The sequence below is a fragment of the Pleurodeles waltl genome, chromosome 1_2 (assembly GCF_031143425.1).
Source record: "Pleurodeles waltl isolate 20211129_DDA chromosome 1_2, aPleWal1.hap1.20221129, whole genome shotgun sequence".
Taxonomy (NCBI): domain Eukaryota; kingdom Metazoa; phylum Chordata; class Amphibia; order Caudata; family Salamandridae; genus Pleurodeles; species Pleurodeles waltl.
The window spans coordinates 391813007-391833075 of record NC_090437.1 but is presented as its reverse complement, the minus strand read 5'-3'; the positions used below and the strand labels follow the sequence as shown (position 1 = coordinate 391833075).

At 42.6% G+C, this 20069-nt stretch overlaps 1 protein-coding gene across 1 annotated transcript in view; it reads left to right on the top strand.

Moving 5' to 3' along the window:
- Positions 1-10764: 10764 nt before the first annotated feature.
- Positions 10765-20069, top strand: part of RAD23B (RAD23 homolog B, nucleotide excision repair protein) — a 247329-nt gene continuing 238024 nt past the window's right edge. The window contains exon 1 of the mRNA XM_069239926.1: positions 10765-11152. Coding sequence (XP_069096027.1) covers positions 11063-11152 — 90 coding nt within the window. The 5' untranslated portion in view covers positions 10765-11062. The remainder of the gene's footprint in view (positions 11153-20069) is intronic.

Sequence of the window (20069 nt, the reverse complement as noted above, 5' to 3'; positions counted from 1 at the left end):
GGAACACCAGAAAAACCCATAGAGACGTTAATATTGCTAGACAGAGGGACCGCTTGGACCTCAACGTGAGGGCCATTCTGCCCAACAGGAATAGAAACTGGTCCCACCCCCCTCTGTCGAAGGCTGTCCTAGTCAAAGGAGGACCCCTGACCTTCATACGCATCATAGTCGTCATTAAAATATTGACGTTGGGATGAAGCATCAAAATAATTCAGGCGGGGGTACTGTGGGACCGTGAAGGGGCCTGCTGGCGGGGTCTGTCTGCAGGACCAGACCTACCGCGTGGTCTGTTGTCCTGTTGCGGTGGGGGCATGGGGCGGCCTGTGGAGTTGTCCTTATTGGGGCAGTCATTCTTCCTGTGGCCCTCCTGCTTGCAATAGGCGCACTGATTGTAGGAGAGGGAAGAACGGGGAGGGCGTTGGGACTGCCTTCTGTCATTGGGACGTCCTTGTGACCTTGATCTGGACTGCTGTTGACGGGGCTGAGGGTAGGCCTGCTGAATAACACCTTCGTTTTCAACTCCTTCGTTTTTTTCTCATTCTTTTCTTGTTCTTCTATCTCCCTCTAATATTGGGCCATTGTCAGTATTCCAGTGGCAGTAGAGACTGGCCACGTACTTTCACACAATTTCAATTTTCCCTTTATATCTGGTAATTAATTGTCCACGAATTTGGCAACAAAGAGTCTTATCCCCCCTTCAGTAGTCATGTCTTGGCCCCAATTTATCCTGTGTGGTGCAAGTATGGTCTTCATAAAATCCAAAATACGCAGTGGGAGAGCAAACATAAGTGGGTCTAGTTTCGCTCCCCCAACCCTGTCCCTTTCTGCTGCTTGCAATTGGTCCCACGTGCCCCCTAGTTCAGCATGGTCGTGCCTCCGTACTTTTGACCATACTTCCTGCGGGACTACTGCTGTCATTAACATGTCAATATCGGACAACGTCATAGTACAGGATTCAAGAATTTGTTGCAGTTCTTTATACTGTAATATCCTGCAGGATTCTTACGGGGCTCAGGTAAGGCGGCTTTTAGGGTATATGTTTCAGATCTTTTCCATGGGGTGTGTACCCACATTTGCTGAAAATGCCCTGCGGTAATAAATGGGCCAGCGTTATCCATCACCGGCTCTCGCCAAACCGGCGGAACCTCTCTCATGGGAAACATGGATGCCCTTATAGAAGGGCTACATGTCCACAGGCGGTCCCTATATACGAGAAGAGTAACAACATAATCATGTAGACCAGAGCCAAACGGCAGTCCAGTAGAGGCGCGTTTTCGGAGGTCCACCAGTCCCTCGGGAGCAGAGGAACCATCATCCTCATATTCTTGCATTATAATGTTGCACATAAGGGTAGCTGCATGTAACTGAACTAAACTATCCCATTGTTTCATAGTGTGGACAATGTCCCTGACCCCATAGTCATTCCAATTAGTCATCCACCTCCGTGTCATTTCTTCAATGACATCTTCCTCTTGTGAATTAGAGAACAAGTGTCCGCGGAGGGTGCGCTTTCGCGGGGTCATGGGACAGGGGGTATGTGTGGTGTCTAAACAGGAGTCAGGGGTGGGCCAAACGGGGGCCAGTCGAGGGGTGGGTACAGTCGGGCGGGGTGTATCCTCTATAGGTCTGGTGACAGGAGGGGTGGTGGTGGGTGGCGGAGCACTCGTCTGAGATCCAACCGGGGGTGGCACAATAGGGTCACCTGGTGCAGGTTGAGGATGTAGTGTAGGATATATTGGTTGAGTATATAACGGGGGTTTATCTAACATATCGTTTAAAAGGGGGTCTTCCTCTTGTGGCTTATCCACTACTGTCCTGGAAGGGTAACACTTATCAGTTCGTAAGTGAAGCCTTCGGTCATGTTCTAAGATTTTCTGTTGATGTTCAGCTACGTCAGAGTCATATACCTTTTCAGTCACCGTCCTGGTCTTATGTCTCTGTAATTCTTTCTCTGCCTTCCTACGTCTTTGGTCTGCTTCTTTCTGCCAAGTCCGTAGTGAATCAAACATCCCTGGTCTATTTTTTGTCACAAACAAACGTTCCTGTAAATAGTCTAATTTATCTTTATCTTTATAAACTCCTCCCCAGCAGGACAAAAAGTAATATAATCACTAGGTCTCTCAATGGAGAGTAGTGAAAGTAAACACAGGATCCCCTGTGTTACTTTGAATAATAGGTCAACATGTTTCTCGCTAGTTAGTCAAAAATGATCTAGCGCGATTGATCAGGACCATGACACGTACCTAATCCTTAAGCAATTAGAGACCCATAATAGGGAATATCTGATTAACAAGAACCCTCCATATAGTAAATTGTCCATTGAGAGACCTAGTGATGATATTACTTTTTGTCCTGCTGGGGAGTTTAGACATCATTTTATTATCTCCCCTCATGCCGTTTTTAATCATGTCAGAGGTTTCGATATCCTAATAAATTACATTTTTTACCTCTAGTCATTTTTAACTACCTCTATACCAATCCTAGATTAGTTTTTTTGACCGGTTGTTCATCATTTACAAAAGATCTCCGGCAAAGAGCCCCCTTGTGGGGCCCGTCAGGCATTGCAGTGCCGGCCTGACAAGGAGAATAGCCCTATGATGAAGCATGTCACCGAAAGGTGAGTGAGGGCACTTGCTTCAAACAAATTGATTTTCCACCAATCTGAATATAGAACTGTCATTTTGAAAGAAACACCTTTTTGGAACTGTGTATATTTTTGATTTGATAACTATTGGGAGTCGTATACACAGGACCAGGAGTTTGTTCTCCGATCCTCCCGCACATGCCCCTCCTTTTTGTTGTTGTTTGATGACTTTGTGAAACAAACCAGTCAAATTACATAAACTCTCAAAAAAGAGAGTCTGCAAAACTGGTTAATCTGGACAGACACGGCTGAGACTGTTTTTCAAAACCTAAAACAGGCCTTCACCCAAGCACCCATAGTGATACATCCGGACACCAATAAACAATTTATTGCTCTTACGGACGCTTCTGAAAGAGCCATCGGGCAGTATCACTTCAACAACAAGACGATAATGGTTTAGAACATCCAATCTTTTATCTATCCCATGTGCTCTCTTGATTCTGAACAACATTATTCAGTACTAGAAAGGGAACTGTTGGCTCTAAAGACTGCCTGCCAAGAGTGGAGACAATTTCTCATGGGCTCTAAAGAGCCTTTTAAAGTAAGAACGGACCATCGTAATCAGCAATGCTTACGCAATTTTCAGTGCTGAAACAGTCGTCAGGCTCGCCGGCCCTTTTTCTTTTGTCAGTACGATTTCTATGTTACCTATATTCCAGGATCTCAAAACATTCTGGCCAATGCACTATCTTGCGTTATCCCGATAGTGCTCATAAGCCGTCACCGTATATACTTCAACCAGACAAGATCACTGGGGTAGTTCAGTCATTCCTAGATGAAGTACAATCTGAATACTCAACCCTTTCAGAACAAGAACTAAAGGATCTGCGTCCCAAGATACGCGAACATAAACGATACTACTATCACAAGGACATCTTATTTCTCCCTCCTAAAAAAGTGTCATGATTCCCCAGTAGCTGGTCATCGCAGTATTAAAGCCACGCAGGAATTACTTATTCAATCCTTTTGGTGGCCTACGTTGAAACAAGACGCCGAAAGATACTTGAAATCGTGTCCTATTTGTGCTCAAGTGAAAGAACCCCGCACTAGGCCTGCAGGATTACTTCAACCATTACCAGTTCCACCAGCTCCTTGGCACACGATATCAACCAACTTTATGTGTTCATTACCTCCATCAGCGGGAAACTGAGTTATAATGGTAACGGTATATTCCTTTACTAAGATTGCTCATTTCACTGCTTTGAAGAAATTACCCACCTCACAAGAATTAAGTCAGATCTTTATTCAACACATTTTTCGCCTCCATGGTCTCCCCCAAAGCATTGTGTCAGACAGGGAACCTCAATACATATCATAGTTCTGGAAACAGTTCTGTAAGATCTTGAACATCACTGTAGCGTTATCATCAGGATTTCATCCTCAAACCAATGGGCAGACCGAACGTCTCAACCAGGGACTTGAGCAATATCTTCTTTGTTTCTGTAACTCCACTCAGAATAACTGGAGCACTTATCTTCCCATTGCAGAGTTTTCTTACAATAATACCGTCCATAGTGCCTTCAAGGTCACTCCTTTTTTCTGTTCATATGGATTCCATCCTACTTCTTTTCCTACTACTCCTAAGACTTCCTCTACTCTTCCCGCTATCACCTCTCTTTCCAAAAGACTACAGAGAATTCAAAGACTGATTCAATCTAATTTATTAGTCACTAAAAGATACATGAAAAGACTGGCTGATAAGAAACGCAGTGAGGCTCCAGCATATCACATCCAAGATAAAGTCTGGCTCTTTTCAAAATTTCTGCCCCTACGTCTTTAGCAAAATAAGTTTAAGCCTCGGTACTACGGACCCTTTTGTAGTCTTCAGAAAATTAATCCTATAACTTTCCGTCTTCGTTTACCTCAAACCTAATTTCCATCCAGTCTTTCATGTTTCTCAGTTGAAACCCTATATACCTGATCCTTTTTCCCGACATTACACATGTCCTCCCCCTTTGTTGGTGGATGATGAACCTGAATATGAAGTACAGGAAATATGTGACTCTCGTATATTCCGGAACCATTTTCAGTATCTGATTAATTGGAAAGGCTATCCTCCTAGTGAATGTTCTTGGGGAGATGCCTCTTCTGTTCACCCACTCTTCTGATTCGTCAATTTTTCCGGTTGTTTCCCCACAATCCATGGGCTCGGGGGGGACCTACTGTCGCGCAGCGGCACGAGCCGAATGTTCGGTTCGGGACGCCCCGCACCCCGAACCTTTCTTATTTATGTTGAGGCCCCAAATTGGGCAAGGGGCATCGCTTCTACATTGGTGTGGCGCGCCCCCGTTAGTTCCTGCCTCTCCCCACTCTCTCTTTTCTTCCCCACTTACCTTCTATTTCTTTTTCCTTCTTTTCTGTTGTCCTTGTTTTCTTCCTAACTTATGCCTTTCTTTCCTACCCATGATTCCCTTCTCTTTCCCAGCATGCCTTCTTTTTCCCTGCATGCCTTGGAACCTTATTTAATATGGCGCTTTTTCTATAGAACTCTATGACATGATCCCAATCCAATATGGCGACTTTTACTTCCTGTCGGTCACTTCCTGTTCTTTGGGTATATAAGGTGTGTGATTCCTCTTCTCTTTGTGCTACAACACTTCTTTTGGGTGGTGATCTTCTCTCCTGTTCTTCTGCATCAGATACTGATTTCCTGATCCTGTTCCAGCATTTTTCCTGGTCATTTTTGCCTTTTTGTTCTGATTTATTTTTACCTTTGTTTTTGTTTCAGGAGTTCCTTTTTGAGGTTTTTCCCCTTTTGTTTTTTTTTCTCTTGGGGACTCCTTCTGGAGGGCACAGACTGCCTTTGGCGTTCCCTCCGTCAGCAGCACTGTGGCTACCTGAAAGGGTCGCCCCTATTTGGGCCAAGGCAGAACCTACAAGAACAAGAACCTCGCCACACTTCCAGTGGGACACAGACACAGACTACGAGTAGGTCATGACAGCAACATGAACATGAGGCGGAACTGGTGATGGCTCTGCGATGCGGGGATAGGAACATTTCACCTGCTTCCCTGCTGTCTTCACCCCAGGCTCAATAACAAAATCAAACAGTAGCGCAAACAACGTTGACCCCCAGGGGCCTTGACGCAGGAGAAACCATTGGGTTGGGCGCGACCTTAGCTAGCAGGAATAGCGGCCCATTCGCCTTACCCACTGGCCGAGGGGCCCAGCCCTCCTCCAAGGACCTTAAGACTCAAAATGCATGGCCCTCCCTGCAAACATTATCTGCAAGCGCAGTAACAGATTGCGCCCGTACGGAAGGGGCAAGAGAGTACAACACACCACATAGCACACAGACCAACTACCAAGGGCGGCAAATGGCCACAAGGAGGGCACCACCGTTTCAGGCCACAGAGCCAGCTCAAATCATTGCCTCAGTGGACAACAGAAAGCTTGCTCTCCACCCGGCGGAAAACCCAATTCATCACGTCTCCGACAGAGGTCCTACTCACTGGGCTAGCTCGGAAGCACTGCCAGTGGGTCAAGCAACATCAGACCCAGTGGAGCAGGATTCTCTGGATCTTACGTTTATTCCACATTATACCTCAAAAGGACTCATAGATACTCTAAATAGAGGGAACTTATCGTGTCTATTTACTAGAATTCCTTCTCTTAGGCATATCACCTCGGAAGACATTGAATGGGTCATTTTCGTGCCCCCTGCACTGAATGGAAAAAATTAGACCACAAAGACATCATGGAAAACGGCGGCACATAGGAAAGCAGTCTGGGAAGCAAGGGAGTTGTTCGCAGACTGGGGCATTGAACTATACATCCCCCGCTCGATAAGTATCCGTATATCCTCTTAAACTCTGCTCCTTTACAAGAGCGGAAATCAGTACTCACAGGCTCAGGTGGGGGGGACAGAATCATGCGATCAATACAACTACGGCTCCACAGATCATAACCATAGTCTGCACACAAAAGAGAGGTTCACACAGTTACACAAACAAGCCCGCAAAGCAAGCAGAGGGATCAGGAAGAGCCATGGTATCGGCCCTAGCACCATGGGTACCATAGACCACCACTTTACACAAGCACGGAAAACTCTTGACAATTTTGTCATGGAATGTGGCAGGCCTCAGGAGCATCAGCAGATCCGGCGTGGAGACGTCGTATTTAAATTCCAATTACATTATTTGAATGCAAGAAACCTGTGAATGTGCCCCTTCTATAGTGCCAGGCTATTACAAAATCTTCCAGTCAGCCACGCATCCCAGCATTTTTGGTCGACCGTCTGGTGGATTATCCATCTTGATCAAACATGCGGTTCGCCTGGTTACTACTGAGCTCACCATCAACACAAAATGGCCCAAGTGATAACATTGACCAGCAAAACGTGGATCTTATATTAATCAACTGCTACAATAATGCTCCAATGAAATCCAAAGCAGCAACAATCCTCAAACTTTTGAAAAGCTTGGAAATGGTCATCTTTAGCCACCCTGGCCATGAAATAATTATGTTGGGTGATTTCAACATACACGGGCTTGATGCAAATACAAAGGACCCCCCTTTTGATAGAGGCCATTAGCTATTCCAAAACTTCTTCACAACTTTTAGTTTATCGTCAGCCCGACAGGAGCAAAGGGACAATCGGATTGGGTGCCTCCTTCCTCCATCATTTAAAGGTGGCTCTACCATTGATTACATCTACCTATCGGAAAAGCTCAAGCAGACCGTCAGCCTCTTTGGAATCACTGAGAGGGCGGAGAGTGACCACAATCCACTGAAATGTACAAATGAACTTCAAGCACAAGCAGCCAAACAGCAGGTAGTGGTAGGGGCTTCAAGTGGCATGGAGCAAGTTCATCTGGTTAGAAGGATCAAATGGAGGCCTGAAGATGCTTCCAAAATAACCCTATGGATAAAAGCTAGGACACCAATTGCATCCCTAGAATGGTGGACGGAGTTAGTGGATGACCTTCATAAGCTGTTGCTGGGTAACTCTTGGCACACGTTACCCTCCTGGCTCAAAGAGGCATAACAACACATATGGACCACAACTTGCTCGGAAAAAGGTGGGCACTCTGCAGAGCCCTATGCAGACATAAGCAAAAGCCCACACCGGACACAGCGGTGCATGCATCAAACAGCAAACGTTTACTTAAGAAACTGATATGGGAGCAAAAGGGGGAAAATGACAGGAAGGAATGGGGGACCCTATTCCAGCTTCTTAAAGACCCGAGTCACGCTTGCTTTTGGGACTATGTAAACAAGCTAAGAAATGAACATAAGTCAAGAGAGAACGGGGTATCAGAGTATGCATGGGTCTCGCATGTAACTACTCTATACACAAACACTGACCCGGCTTCAAGTTTCGCCAGCAACAGGGGGGACAGTGTTCAGTACCCTCTGACCCCCCCAAAGCGACAATCTCTCACCTACAATTCCAACCACCTTTTCCATGAGCATGCCAGAGAATGTCATAAAAAGGACCAGGATGGACGGGGCACCAGGACCCAATAGTTTACCTGCCACACTGTTTAAATGTGCCCCATCGGACTGGGCAGAGAATCTGACTGACCTATTTAATAACGTGCACTGCCTGATCACAGTCCCGGAGTCGTGGAGAGGTTCTATACTGTTCCAAATTTATAAAAAGGGGGACCACTCTCTAGCAACTAACTATCAACTAATTGCCCTCCTGGATGTGGAGGCTAAAATGTATGCCCGACTACTGTTGGATCAGCTGGAAGCCTGGGTAGAAGAGTGCCTAATGCAGCCTTTTTTCCAATCTGGCTTCAGGGCAGGGGCCTCAACAGTGGATAACATCGTGGCACTTGCATACTTACAGCATCAGGCAGTCAACTTTGGTTGTTAGCCACTATTTTGCTGTTTTGTTGATTACAGCGCGGCCTAAGACAGGGTCGACCGCGATAAATTGTGGAAAAAGTTGTCACTATGGGGCATTCCCTTACACCTCCTAAAAGCCATAATTTCACTCTACTCCAATACCTGGGTCCGGGTCCGTCCTGGCCCAGGTCAATATCACGGAAAAAAGAAATGAACAGAGGCCTTAAGCTGGGGTGTGTTTTGGCCCTGCTACTGTTTAATTTGTACACTGCAGATCTGGAGAAATACTTGAAAGATAGCTGTTTGGTCTTACACAGAAGTTGGGCCCCACAAGACTCCAAATCATTCAGTATGCGGATGACATTGCGATAATGGACTGCATGAAAACTGGGCTACAGTGAGCTTTAAATGCCAATCAGTTGCAGGTCAATTATAAATAATCCAAAGTCCTAATATTCGGAAGGTACAAGCATAAAAAATTCACAACCTGGCAACTGGGAAGTCAGAGCATCCGCACAGCCAGGGATTACAACTACATTGGGGTGTGGTTCACAGAAAACAACACGGTAGGGGTACAGAAAAACGCAATCAGACAAAAAGCTGCTGCCATCGCATACAAGCTTGCCAAATTGAACAATCAACGTAGAAGTGCCTCGGCTCCCCCAATACTGAGAGTAACAAAGGCAACATTACTACCTGCTCTGCAATATGGTTACCTGGCATTTCCGGGGTCCTTGGAAACCACTATAGAACAGGCCCACTGCAAGGCATATTTAAAAATTCTACAACAACCTTAGTACACACGCCTCACTAGACTCAGACTGGAAATGGGTCTAAAGTCACAACAGATTGACTGCCAAGCGGGAATCTTGAAATATTACATCAGTCTCAGGAAGGCCAACTTGCTTACACTAAAACCACACTTGAGAATGATATTCGAGACCCCTGGCAATCCCTGGCACACGCAATTAAGTAAGGAGCAGAAGACTTTCAAAACGGGTGATTCCATCCAGCTAACAGACTCACTGACTTATGCTGCTTGTAAAATACTAATTAACAAAAGATCAAAGGAACTCGCCTATGAGTCCGACTTATCGTCAACTAAATCACCCACAACTGTGCCTGCGCTAAATGACTCTTATTTTGTTGGAGCCCCTCAACCATACCTCCTAGCAGCAATAAATGCAGGCATTCAGCATCAAATTCTTTACATGCGCACATTAGCCCTCCCAATTAAGGACTTCAATCCTTCTTGGCCCACACACAGGCAAAAAAGCGCCTGTAGGCTCTGCTCTTATCCCCGAGAAACCTGGCTACACCTGCTGTGCTGCTGTCCTGGCCTAGCAGCTGAAAGAAGACAATTAATTATACCACTGGCGTTGGCCCAGGGAGTACGGTCCTGTATGGAAGTATCTAACCTTTGCCTTTCACACTCCACTCCCTGGGCACTGGCAAGATGTGCAAAATATGTGACAGCACTTATGAGGTTGCTAGCCCAGGTAGCCGAATAGACACCAGCGCATAGAACGTTCAGTCCTTTTATTTTATTTACTGTTTTAAGTCTAATTTGTTTTTAAATGATATTGCTTTGCATGAGTTTTATTACTTGTATTTGTAATGGTTTCAATTAAGTGATCAATAAATTGACAATGACACTGCACCTTACCGTGGTGAATGAAAGCAAACTTTCAATGACTTGAACAGAGCAATAGATTGAGGAGTGTTGAACCAAACCTGTACAGGCGTGCTTTTAATAATTTATTTTTACTACAGGAACCTAATCTGGCAATATAATTAAACTGTCTCTAAGCCAGACCTTGCGAAAATCAGCTAAATCCGGTATTTTTTCCCCTTCTCAAAAATAAACCAAAAACAGCAACCATACGAAGAAGTCACTTTAAAAGTATTGGCAGCTATCTAAATGGTTATTAAATCAAACAGGAATATTTGGCAGAATACTGAAAATGTTCCACAAATTATTTTTCATATAATAACTCTTTGCCCTTTGGAAATAGCCAAACGTAAACAAATGTTGGGATTTTTTCGAAGAACGGTGGCAACACCCACAGACCCACGCCCTTTGCTCATTCAATAAACAGGCCCTGTAGACCTGTCAAGTATAAACATATTGTAAGATGTCCGCGGTACACTATTACCGTTGACCACCGGATTTCATTGATGTTTGACAGAGCACGTCAACGGGGCATTCTAAAAGGCCACGCTAGGTTCAGGCAATATTTTCTACGTGCCTATAAACGTTGACACTGACGTTTCCTGTAGGATGACGAGCAAAATTTTCCGCGAGCGCATGCGTACACTGATAAGTGCGTTTCTAGCGGTTTAGAAGGATATTCAAAGCAAAGGGAACTCTTGTACGTCTCTCTTCTATGTCTATGGGAAACACCTTCTGCTTCGAGCGGAGGCGAGGATGTGAATGAGCATGCGCATCCTGCCTGTCCCTGCCCCCGCCTTCTCAAGCTAGTCCAGTTTTCAGGATACCCTATCGAGTCACGATGGCGGCGGGTGGCGCGCGGTCATGAGATAGCGACCCTTAGCGCGCGCAGCCCAGTCCCGCAGTGTACAGAGCGTGTGCCGGAGCTTCCGGAAACAGGAGTAACGGCGATGGAGCCACGGGGAGACGGCCTCATGCAGATCACCCTGAAGACCCTGCAGCAGCAGACCTTCAAGATCGAGATCGACCCCGAGCAGACGGTACAGCGAGGGCCTGGGTGCAGATGAGGGGTGGTTGGAGGGTCTCTTTTCAAGTTCTTCTGCATTTGGAAGAAACCCCACCCACGGGAAAGCGCACGCGCCTTCTTTTCTTAATGTTTCAAGTATGCCGCGTATTATGTTTTTGACGGTGGCCTCGATGGGTGGGCTATTCTGCTCACTTCAGATTATCTTCTACATCTGAAGTAACCAAGAGACTGTGGCCCAGTTCTTCCCCCTCGTGTGATGACTTGTAGGTTAAGCCCTCGATTAGAATCCGCAACCCACACAAGTCATGCGAAAATTGTTAACACTGAGTTTTTCTGGAAGATATATTGTGCGTTAGCAAGGGAGTCCTAGTTGTGGGGTCTAGGGAGTCGAACGTACAGACAGACCTGCATGAGATATTATTATTATCTTTGACTGAAATTCTGGTAGTTGAGATGGATTTTGCCTGTCAAGGGAAATTAAAAGTTGCGGTCATCCTGTGAAATGATTTGGAGCTCCAGTATCAAAACTGGGAATTGCAAAGTCATCTCGTGGTCTGTTTATGGAATGAAGCTGCCCGAACATATACCTCCCAGTCGCACCACCTGCAGCATTGAAAAGTTAAGGCTTTCTTTAGGGAGGTTTGAAGAATCCCTACGCAACCCTTCATTTTTAGCAGAATCCCTTTAATAACCAGATTTGCCAGTGAAGTACTTTTAACGTTAAATGGGCTTTTGAGAACGGGGTTTCTTGCACACCCGGACTTTGACAGACTGGAAGCGTGGCTCAGAGCACCTGCTTCAGTCGAGTATCGATGTAGCTTTTTTTTCCCAGCACCAATTATTGATCGCACAGGCGTTGAAGGATAAACAGGGTAACAACGTACAGACTCATAACTTCACGAGAACAACACTAGTTGTAGTTTCCAGCATCTGTCTTACTATAAAAGCCTTATGTAGAGCGTTTGACTGTCTCTAAATGAATATTCTTGTGTTAAGGACTAGCTTTTGCGTCGGTTGGTTCCGCGAGAACCATAGTCTTTTAATTGGTTTGTTAATGTCGTGTAGTTTTCCAGTTAAACATATGTATGCTAATTTTACACCTTATGGCTTCATAGTACAAGATGAAGTGACGTTTTTCGGAAAAAATTGAAATGCATTCCACCCGCTTCAGTTCAGCAACAATCCGCCTTAAATTGTACGTATAGAAATGGTCACCACAGTTTGCACACCTAGGATATTCAGCGTAAGCTCTGCAGTGCTGGAATCATGCCACTTTTGCAGACTACCCACCAAGGATACATTTATTGTATTCAAGTTGCATATCTCCGATAAGACATTGAGGCGTCCTTTTCAGTTGTGTTTGGTTGTTAGTGTGGGTTTGTCGAGTGGGCCTATGTATGCAGTGTTTTGGTGCCATGCATGGGGAGAGTGGTGCTTTTAAAGTCTTGCTTGTTTCTGTGTGTGAGTGTTAGTTGGAGTAGTAATACATAGAAACTTGCAAGTCCAGGAGGCTTAGTTGTTGTTTGTTGTACTAAAATTGTTTTTGTTAAAGTTAAAAATAGCCCAAGTATTTTAAGAAATGGCTGAAGTAATTTTGCATTGACCAGCGGGCTGCCCTGACTGCGACGTCCTAGTCAAGTAGCTACGTATCCCTAGATGCACACCTTAAACAAAATCAGTTTGTAACGTCAAGAGCATGTTTTTTTTTTTTCCCTTGGGATTCCTGCTGGCCGAAGTTTCACAGCACATGAATGCAGAAGTATGAGGTTGTTTGATGTGCTACGGTGTCCTTCAAATGTTTTTATGCCTGCTTATGATGACTCTTTTGCTGCACAAATTTGGAAACAATTTGCCAGTAAGAGTGGATGATTGTGTAACACTAAACATGGCATTTTCCCATTATTTACTTGTTAAATCAACTACCGTGTGTTTTATTCTGTAGCCGTTGCACATCTTATTCCGTTCCAACAGTGCTGTAACGGGCCCTTAGTCACATGTTTTGGTACACCTGAGAGCCCCTTGGTCCAATAAAAAAAATACTTTTCACTAGTTTCTAGTAATATCCTTTAGGCGGAGCTATGAAACTTGTAATGACCTCTGTTTTCCCCACATGTGACAGAGGGAAAGCACCCTGGTGACTGAGAAGGTAGAATGGTACTAGTCGGTAGAAGACTGCAGAATAATCCTCAAGAAAGCAGATAAAAGACAGGAGCATATGGAGATTGAGCGGTGACTGTAGCAGTACAATGACCAGAAGATGTAGTCTTTGCAAAAATAGTTAAAATGCAATATAATTTGAACAGTCCAATTGCTTATAGAAATAATAGCTTGCCTCACAGCAGATGGTCCTAAAATTCCAACCTCTAGAAGATTTCCAGACCCTGGAATGATTTCGAAAGTGTGACCCAGCATACTTCTTTGAGTTTGCTGTGACAGAATGAGTTAAACAAGTAACCGCAACCATCAAGGGATGGTATGCGAGTCAATCTGTAGTAAAATGTGGATACATTTTGCCTTTTGTTACATCATATTCCAGACCTATTGGCTGAAAGAATCAATACTCATTGAACACACTGAAAGAGAAATTCTTGCACACTTTGTACCCTGACTCTATACCCAGTGCACATTTAATGTGCTGTAAAAATCACTTTCCTGAATGATTGCCAAGAAATGTCTTTGTTGCCTTCAGTTCTACATTACGAAACACTTTAACCTCGCAGCAATTCTACATGTATTTTGTACAGGGCCGGCTTTAGCACTGGTTGCGCCCGATGCCACAATATTTCTTGGTGCTCCCATTGACCACCTTCTACACTACTTCTCACTCTAGCACCCTTCAATGATGCCACTCAACTTCTCTTAGCACCTCTCTCACATACATTTCTTTTGTTTTATAGCGCTACTTATACCAGTGTAGGGTTTCATAGCCCTATACATCACACACACATTATGTGGAGGCAATATATCCTACAGCTGCAAGACAGTGCATAGGAAATGCTCCATAAGACAGAGGACTACATATTGCTGTCATCATCTCATCCATACTGGTTGGCAGTATAGTTTGACTGCTTGGTCTGGAGCAACACAAACTCAGAATTTAAAACCTAATCTGTGGTTGGGTTGACTTTACTAATAATAGTTAATTTATACCCAAATTAACCCTTTTTTACCAATATTAGGATAATGTATGGAGGAAAAAAATCATAACGCTCTAAACTATACCTTGCAGTTTGTGGGCAGCTGTTAGGATTGTAACATTTAAACTGCAAGTAACATCTCTCTGACAAAAGCAGTAATCCACTCATCTATATACATTAGATGCACTTTTGTGATCTGCATGGTATGTTATTTGCAGTAGGCATATAAAACCTCTGAGATACTTTATGATGAGTTAAAGCTTCTATGGATAAAATTCAGATTTTACTCCAGCAGGCCCATTAATCACCAGTTATCTCAACATTTTTATTGTGGCCTGAAGATTGCTGAAGGCAAGGAATTATCTTGCAGGTGCTTTTAACTCCGTCATATATTTGACAAAACTGAGCCCGTCGAGGAGAGTGCCTGGAGGTGGTCATACGGCCCTAAAGCCAGTTCTGAAAGCACTGTATAAATGGTAATTATCAGAAGACTTATACTCCTATAGTGCAGTTTCATTTACTATGTTTTGAAAAGTCACATCTCCCTCCTTGTTTAGTTTGGAGAGTGAGACTGAGCAAGTGGTGAAGAGGAAATGGTACGTGCTCAGGAAGCAACGTCTTTCGTTGCAAAGCTGAGGCATGCAAAGAATATGGAATTGCGTTCGATACTCTTGAGAGTCCTATGGCCAAATAGTAGAAACGTATATCCTTTAAGATTAGTTGCCTTTTTTTGTGTCCCGTCTTGTATTAATTAATGTGACTTTCTCGGATTACTCCATCCATTAAGACTCAACATTCCTTTTAAAGCTTCTGACATGAACTCAGATACATTATATGTTTATTATGAGGTTTGATGTTTGTATAACTGGCCTTGTGGACCTACTATGTGGCATGTTGTACCAAACGTTTCTATTCAAGATCTCTACGATTCTGCCTTCGGCAAGGAGCCACCCCTTGAGTAATTGTGCAGTTGGTCTCAAAACAAAAGCAGACATAATCAAACAAATGAGCATGTTGGAGGTGCAGAATTTAGCAAGGATTTTTTTTTTTTTTTTTTTTTTCTTGTACAGCAGTTTTTGAAGCACCTTTCTGCTAGAGATCTGGCCTTGTATGCTCAACTTTGTGTGTACAACCATATGAGCAATGTCACTATTAATATAATATGTTACATAAGTAGTGAGGCCACTTGCAATGCCATCGGCGAGGCCATAATGAGCCCTTGTTGGGGATAGGGTTGCGCAGCTAGCCCGATTGGTGTATTTCATGAGCATCTAGATTTTACCATTGACACTCGCCACAGCTCAGGAATTACTTGGATACATCATCTGAATATTTCAGAAACAGACAACATCGAAAGTTTGGGTGAACTTCAACGGTGTTTAAAGTGATAAGTTTGCCAAAAGATAGTTGCAAATTCATGTTTAGTGTACAACCCAGGAGACTTTCTTAAAGCACCAACTCAGTACTTGTTAATGTCTCTTCCCCCCCCCCCCCCCCCAGATCTCACCTTTCCCACATACATTCTAGTATTGCCACTTCAGTTGTAATCTCCACAATGGCAACACATACACAATGTAAAATAAGTACACTCTAGTTATATTATCATCCTAGAACAAACCAGTAAAAGAATCCTAGTTTATACCACAAAGAATTAAACAATAAAAATGGATATAAGGATAATAAATACGTTTTAATTTTAGATCTGAACATTTTTACAGTAAGGGACCTTGCACATATAAAACCTTTGGTTATATATGAAATGGAAACTCATGTAATGTCCCCCTATTACACTTGAGTTTTAAGTGTTTATCCAAGTACGCGTTTTTTTTTCTTTTTCTGTTTTGCATATTTCAGGCTTATATTCCAAAGCTGCTTCAGCAATAACAGAATATTCAGCACTCCTATTTTCTTTATCCAGCAGACCAGAATCAACATCACCATTATCCTGATCATTGCTTATTTAATTTCTCGTCCCATGATCTTCATCATTCAAAATATAGAACTCAAACCCATCCAAATGCACTTATTTCTCAACTTCACCTTTCTCACCTGGGCCTTTCCATCATCCATTCATCATCTAAACCTTACAAAATTGAACTAAACCTCTTATAGTTCACTAGATGTAGCCTCTCCCTACACTATCTGAATGCATTTGCGTGTATGTATGTGTGTGTGTATATATATATATATATATATATATATATATATATATATATATTTTTTTTTTTTAATGCTCCAATTCCCTGGAAACACTGCATTATTTAGGATCTTTTATCAATATATTTTTTGTAGACCTTTTTGACTTTTCGTAATATTTTCTTTGATTAGTTCAGGGCTCCAGCTAATATTCTTTGACTCCCTTAACAAACCAGGGACTTCTGTTGCAGGGGTTCTGCACCTCATCACTTCAAAGGAATTGTATATTTAAGCTGTTTATTGTACGTAACTCAGTAACTTCTTTTCTCAATCAGGTTTGCTTTTCACTGAAAGTTGTATGGAATCTTTGATAACCCTATTGGGCTTCTCAACTAATCAATGTTTCACTTAGTTGGTACAGTGAAATCAATGTATGGACAATACAGTAGTTATTAAGAAAAACACTCTTGTTATCTGAATCCAACTGCATGCTGGTATTACTAATTAACACCGGAGGGAGCACCCTCTCTAATGAAGATCTAATTCAAAAAAGCTTTTGGCATCTTTGTCTGCTTTTCCCACCACTTTGCCTTTGGACCATTTAGTAAAAATGTCTATCAATACCAACAAACATACCTAAGTAGTGGCCCAGCAGTATCAAAGACTACTTCCTCCTATCGCTCATTAGGATGCTTTGTGGGATGCTATAATGACTGTACTGTTTTTTCTAGGGTTTGTCTGACCTTTCACTCCTAATGCTCTCCTGCACCAGCCTTTGCTTCACATTATCAACTCCTAACCACTTGTACATTCGACAACCTCTTTGTTCTCAATTCCCATGTGGCTTTCGTGATTTAACTCTTTTACTCTTTGTTTCAGCCTCCCTGCGGGAATCTGTTCTCCTCCTCAAATCTGTTCCCCTCTTCATAATGAATAACACCTTTTCCAAAATGTTTCCTCCTTATTGAAAAATGACTTGTCTGGCCATCCACAATCCATGTATTTTCTGCTCCACTTCCACAAGTGTTTCATTTTCTTCACGAGAAATCCTTTACCTCTTGGTAATGAAACTTTCAAGGGCATTTCCCCACACATCATACAATAATCATATTGATTTCACTTTCCTCTGGTGAAGTACATTGCCTGCACAAACAAACAAGCAATATATTTTTGGCCTGTAGAGCGTAAGCTGCACGCTATGTGTAGCCTTGAAAATCTCTATCCTAGTTGTAGCTCTTGTTTAACCTTCATTTTTGTAATTTCAGGAATGGCTCAGTCACACCTTAACAAAATAATTATTTTACTTAAACACGTGGAAGTGTTTCCCACCCAGTAAAAGTATTTCTCTTTGCTCAGTGTAGGCTCCATAAGCAAATTCTATGTATGATTCTTCCTTTCCTGCATAGTCACATTGGGATGTTACAGCTAGGCAGATCCCATAGATTTGTTTAGATCCGGGAACCCTGTCTCAGATTAACCCCCCCCATTCACATTTAGATTTAACATTCAGCATTTATCATAATCTTGTCTTTAACTTTTTTACATGTTTAGTGTGGAATTCCACTAATCCAAAAAAACCAAAATGACCTAGACTCATTTATTCCATTGTATAACTTCCTCTACAGCTTACAGTGGTATCTCTTTAGATCTTATTTCCTCACTTATAACTTCATGTCCAAAATACAACACTTTTTTCTGGACTTACATTTCAGAAAATTCATTAGTCAAACACTTCCCTTCTAAAATTGTAATAAGCCTCTCATCTTCTTTCATGCTCTCCCATTGTCATCTTCATTACTAAGACGTTATCTTCAAAGTAAAAAATGCTGCCATCTTTTTTGCCATATATCTTTAATTTAGAATAACTCTAGGATGAGTCTCTATAAAATAGTCTCTGTGGATACTTATCCAAAAGGCATCCTTTTTTACTGGTAACATCTGAACGGCTTAATGGAAGCAGTGACTTCCTGCTTTGGATGCACGCCCTCTTGAAGTAGGCCAATGATAAATCAATTGTGATAAACATCTCGAAGGCCACTATTTAATTTATCCATTGTAAATGGAATTTGACTGTTATGGTCTCTAAGGTTGACCCGTAAACAAATGTTGCTATTGAATCATCTCCCAACTACCAGAGGGAACCATTCAGGGGAATCTATTGGCTCTTTTGTCTTGGCTTTCTCTAATTGTTTTTGTTTGCCATCCTTGATGCTTCTATGAGTATTCCTTGACTTGAGTTTTTTGTTCGTTCTGCATCCTTCCTCATTGTAATGCAATGCATGAATCTCTTCTGTTTGCAGATTCGATCACTGAAAGTCTTGGATAACTGGGTGTTCCCAAGTGTTTGGTAACCTTGTTCCCTACTTATTCTTAAGGTATTGTGGAAAGAGAACTTAACCTACTACAGTCTAGTCCCGTTCCTCCTCTTGTTATTCTGCACATAACTTTTTACATTTCTCTTTGACTTTAACTCCAAATATGATCCTTAACATAAAAAATAGTGTCTTGCTGGAAGAAGATAAAATGTCCTTGCTTTCAAACTTCTAAAAACTTTGGCAGTGTGCCACACTGTAATCATTTTTGCTTTATAACTGAATACTTGTTTATATACACCAATTGATCATTGTTGCCACATCTTTATCCTCTGTGCTTTGGCCTTAGTCTTTCCCACCGTATTCCTGTGTGTCTTTACTTTTCTCCCTGTTAATTTTTGTGACCACTTTTTTTCCATAAAAGTGCCATTTGATTTTGTTACCTTAGTGTATCTCCCATAATTATGTCTTCTGGACGGTTGCCATTATATTATTCATTTCATCATTGCCGTTAACCCATAGTCTTTCCCGGATGACTTGCATGCATAACGTTGGTCTGTATTTGGATCGTTGCATTGGGCTCCAAATTTGCATGTTAAAGAAAGGTTACGTTGTGCCACATACTCGTAAGCTGGTTTGTTCTTGCATTGTTTCCTCTGGAAAAATGTGTTTAGTGTTTGTGATGCCTACCTTAGGCGTGTAGTGAATGCCAAGATCTGATAGTGCATCTAAATAAACGTTAGTTGCACCAGTGTCCTTTTCTGCCTTATAGGAACATGTTTGTGAGATTTTAATCTCTCTAGGTTCAGAGAGTGTAATAAAATAAGTTTCTTATATCCTTAAACTTTAAGAAATGTTTCAGTTCTAACCATTGTAATTGTAGTTTGCTGGGTCTTAAGAGAACGTTTTGTGGGGGTTGTAGGGTCCTCTTTGTGCACTCATAGTAATGTGAACGTAATTGTAGCAATATCACTTATAGTTCCAAATAAGTGTAATTTCGCTTCGCCTGTATAATATCCAGTTTTTTTCATTCTACAACCAGCACTGGTACGCACGCCCCTCGTTGTTCTGTATTTTCAGATTCATTCCTTTATTCAGTAACGGTATCTCCACTTGTCTGTCCAATTTACATCGAGATAATCCAAAATGGGCGCTAAGCAATGAACTGAACATTGGAGAGTTAAAATGGAGGTTTAATGTAAAGACACTGTAAGACACTCTGCTTCCTGTGATGGCTGTGACTGACTTATTGAGGACTTGTTTGGGTGACATGGTTCCAAATTTACCCAGTGAACACTGCTGGTTAGTGCATTACTGTGATAACGTTTCCAACATTTTTTTTCTG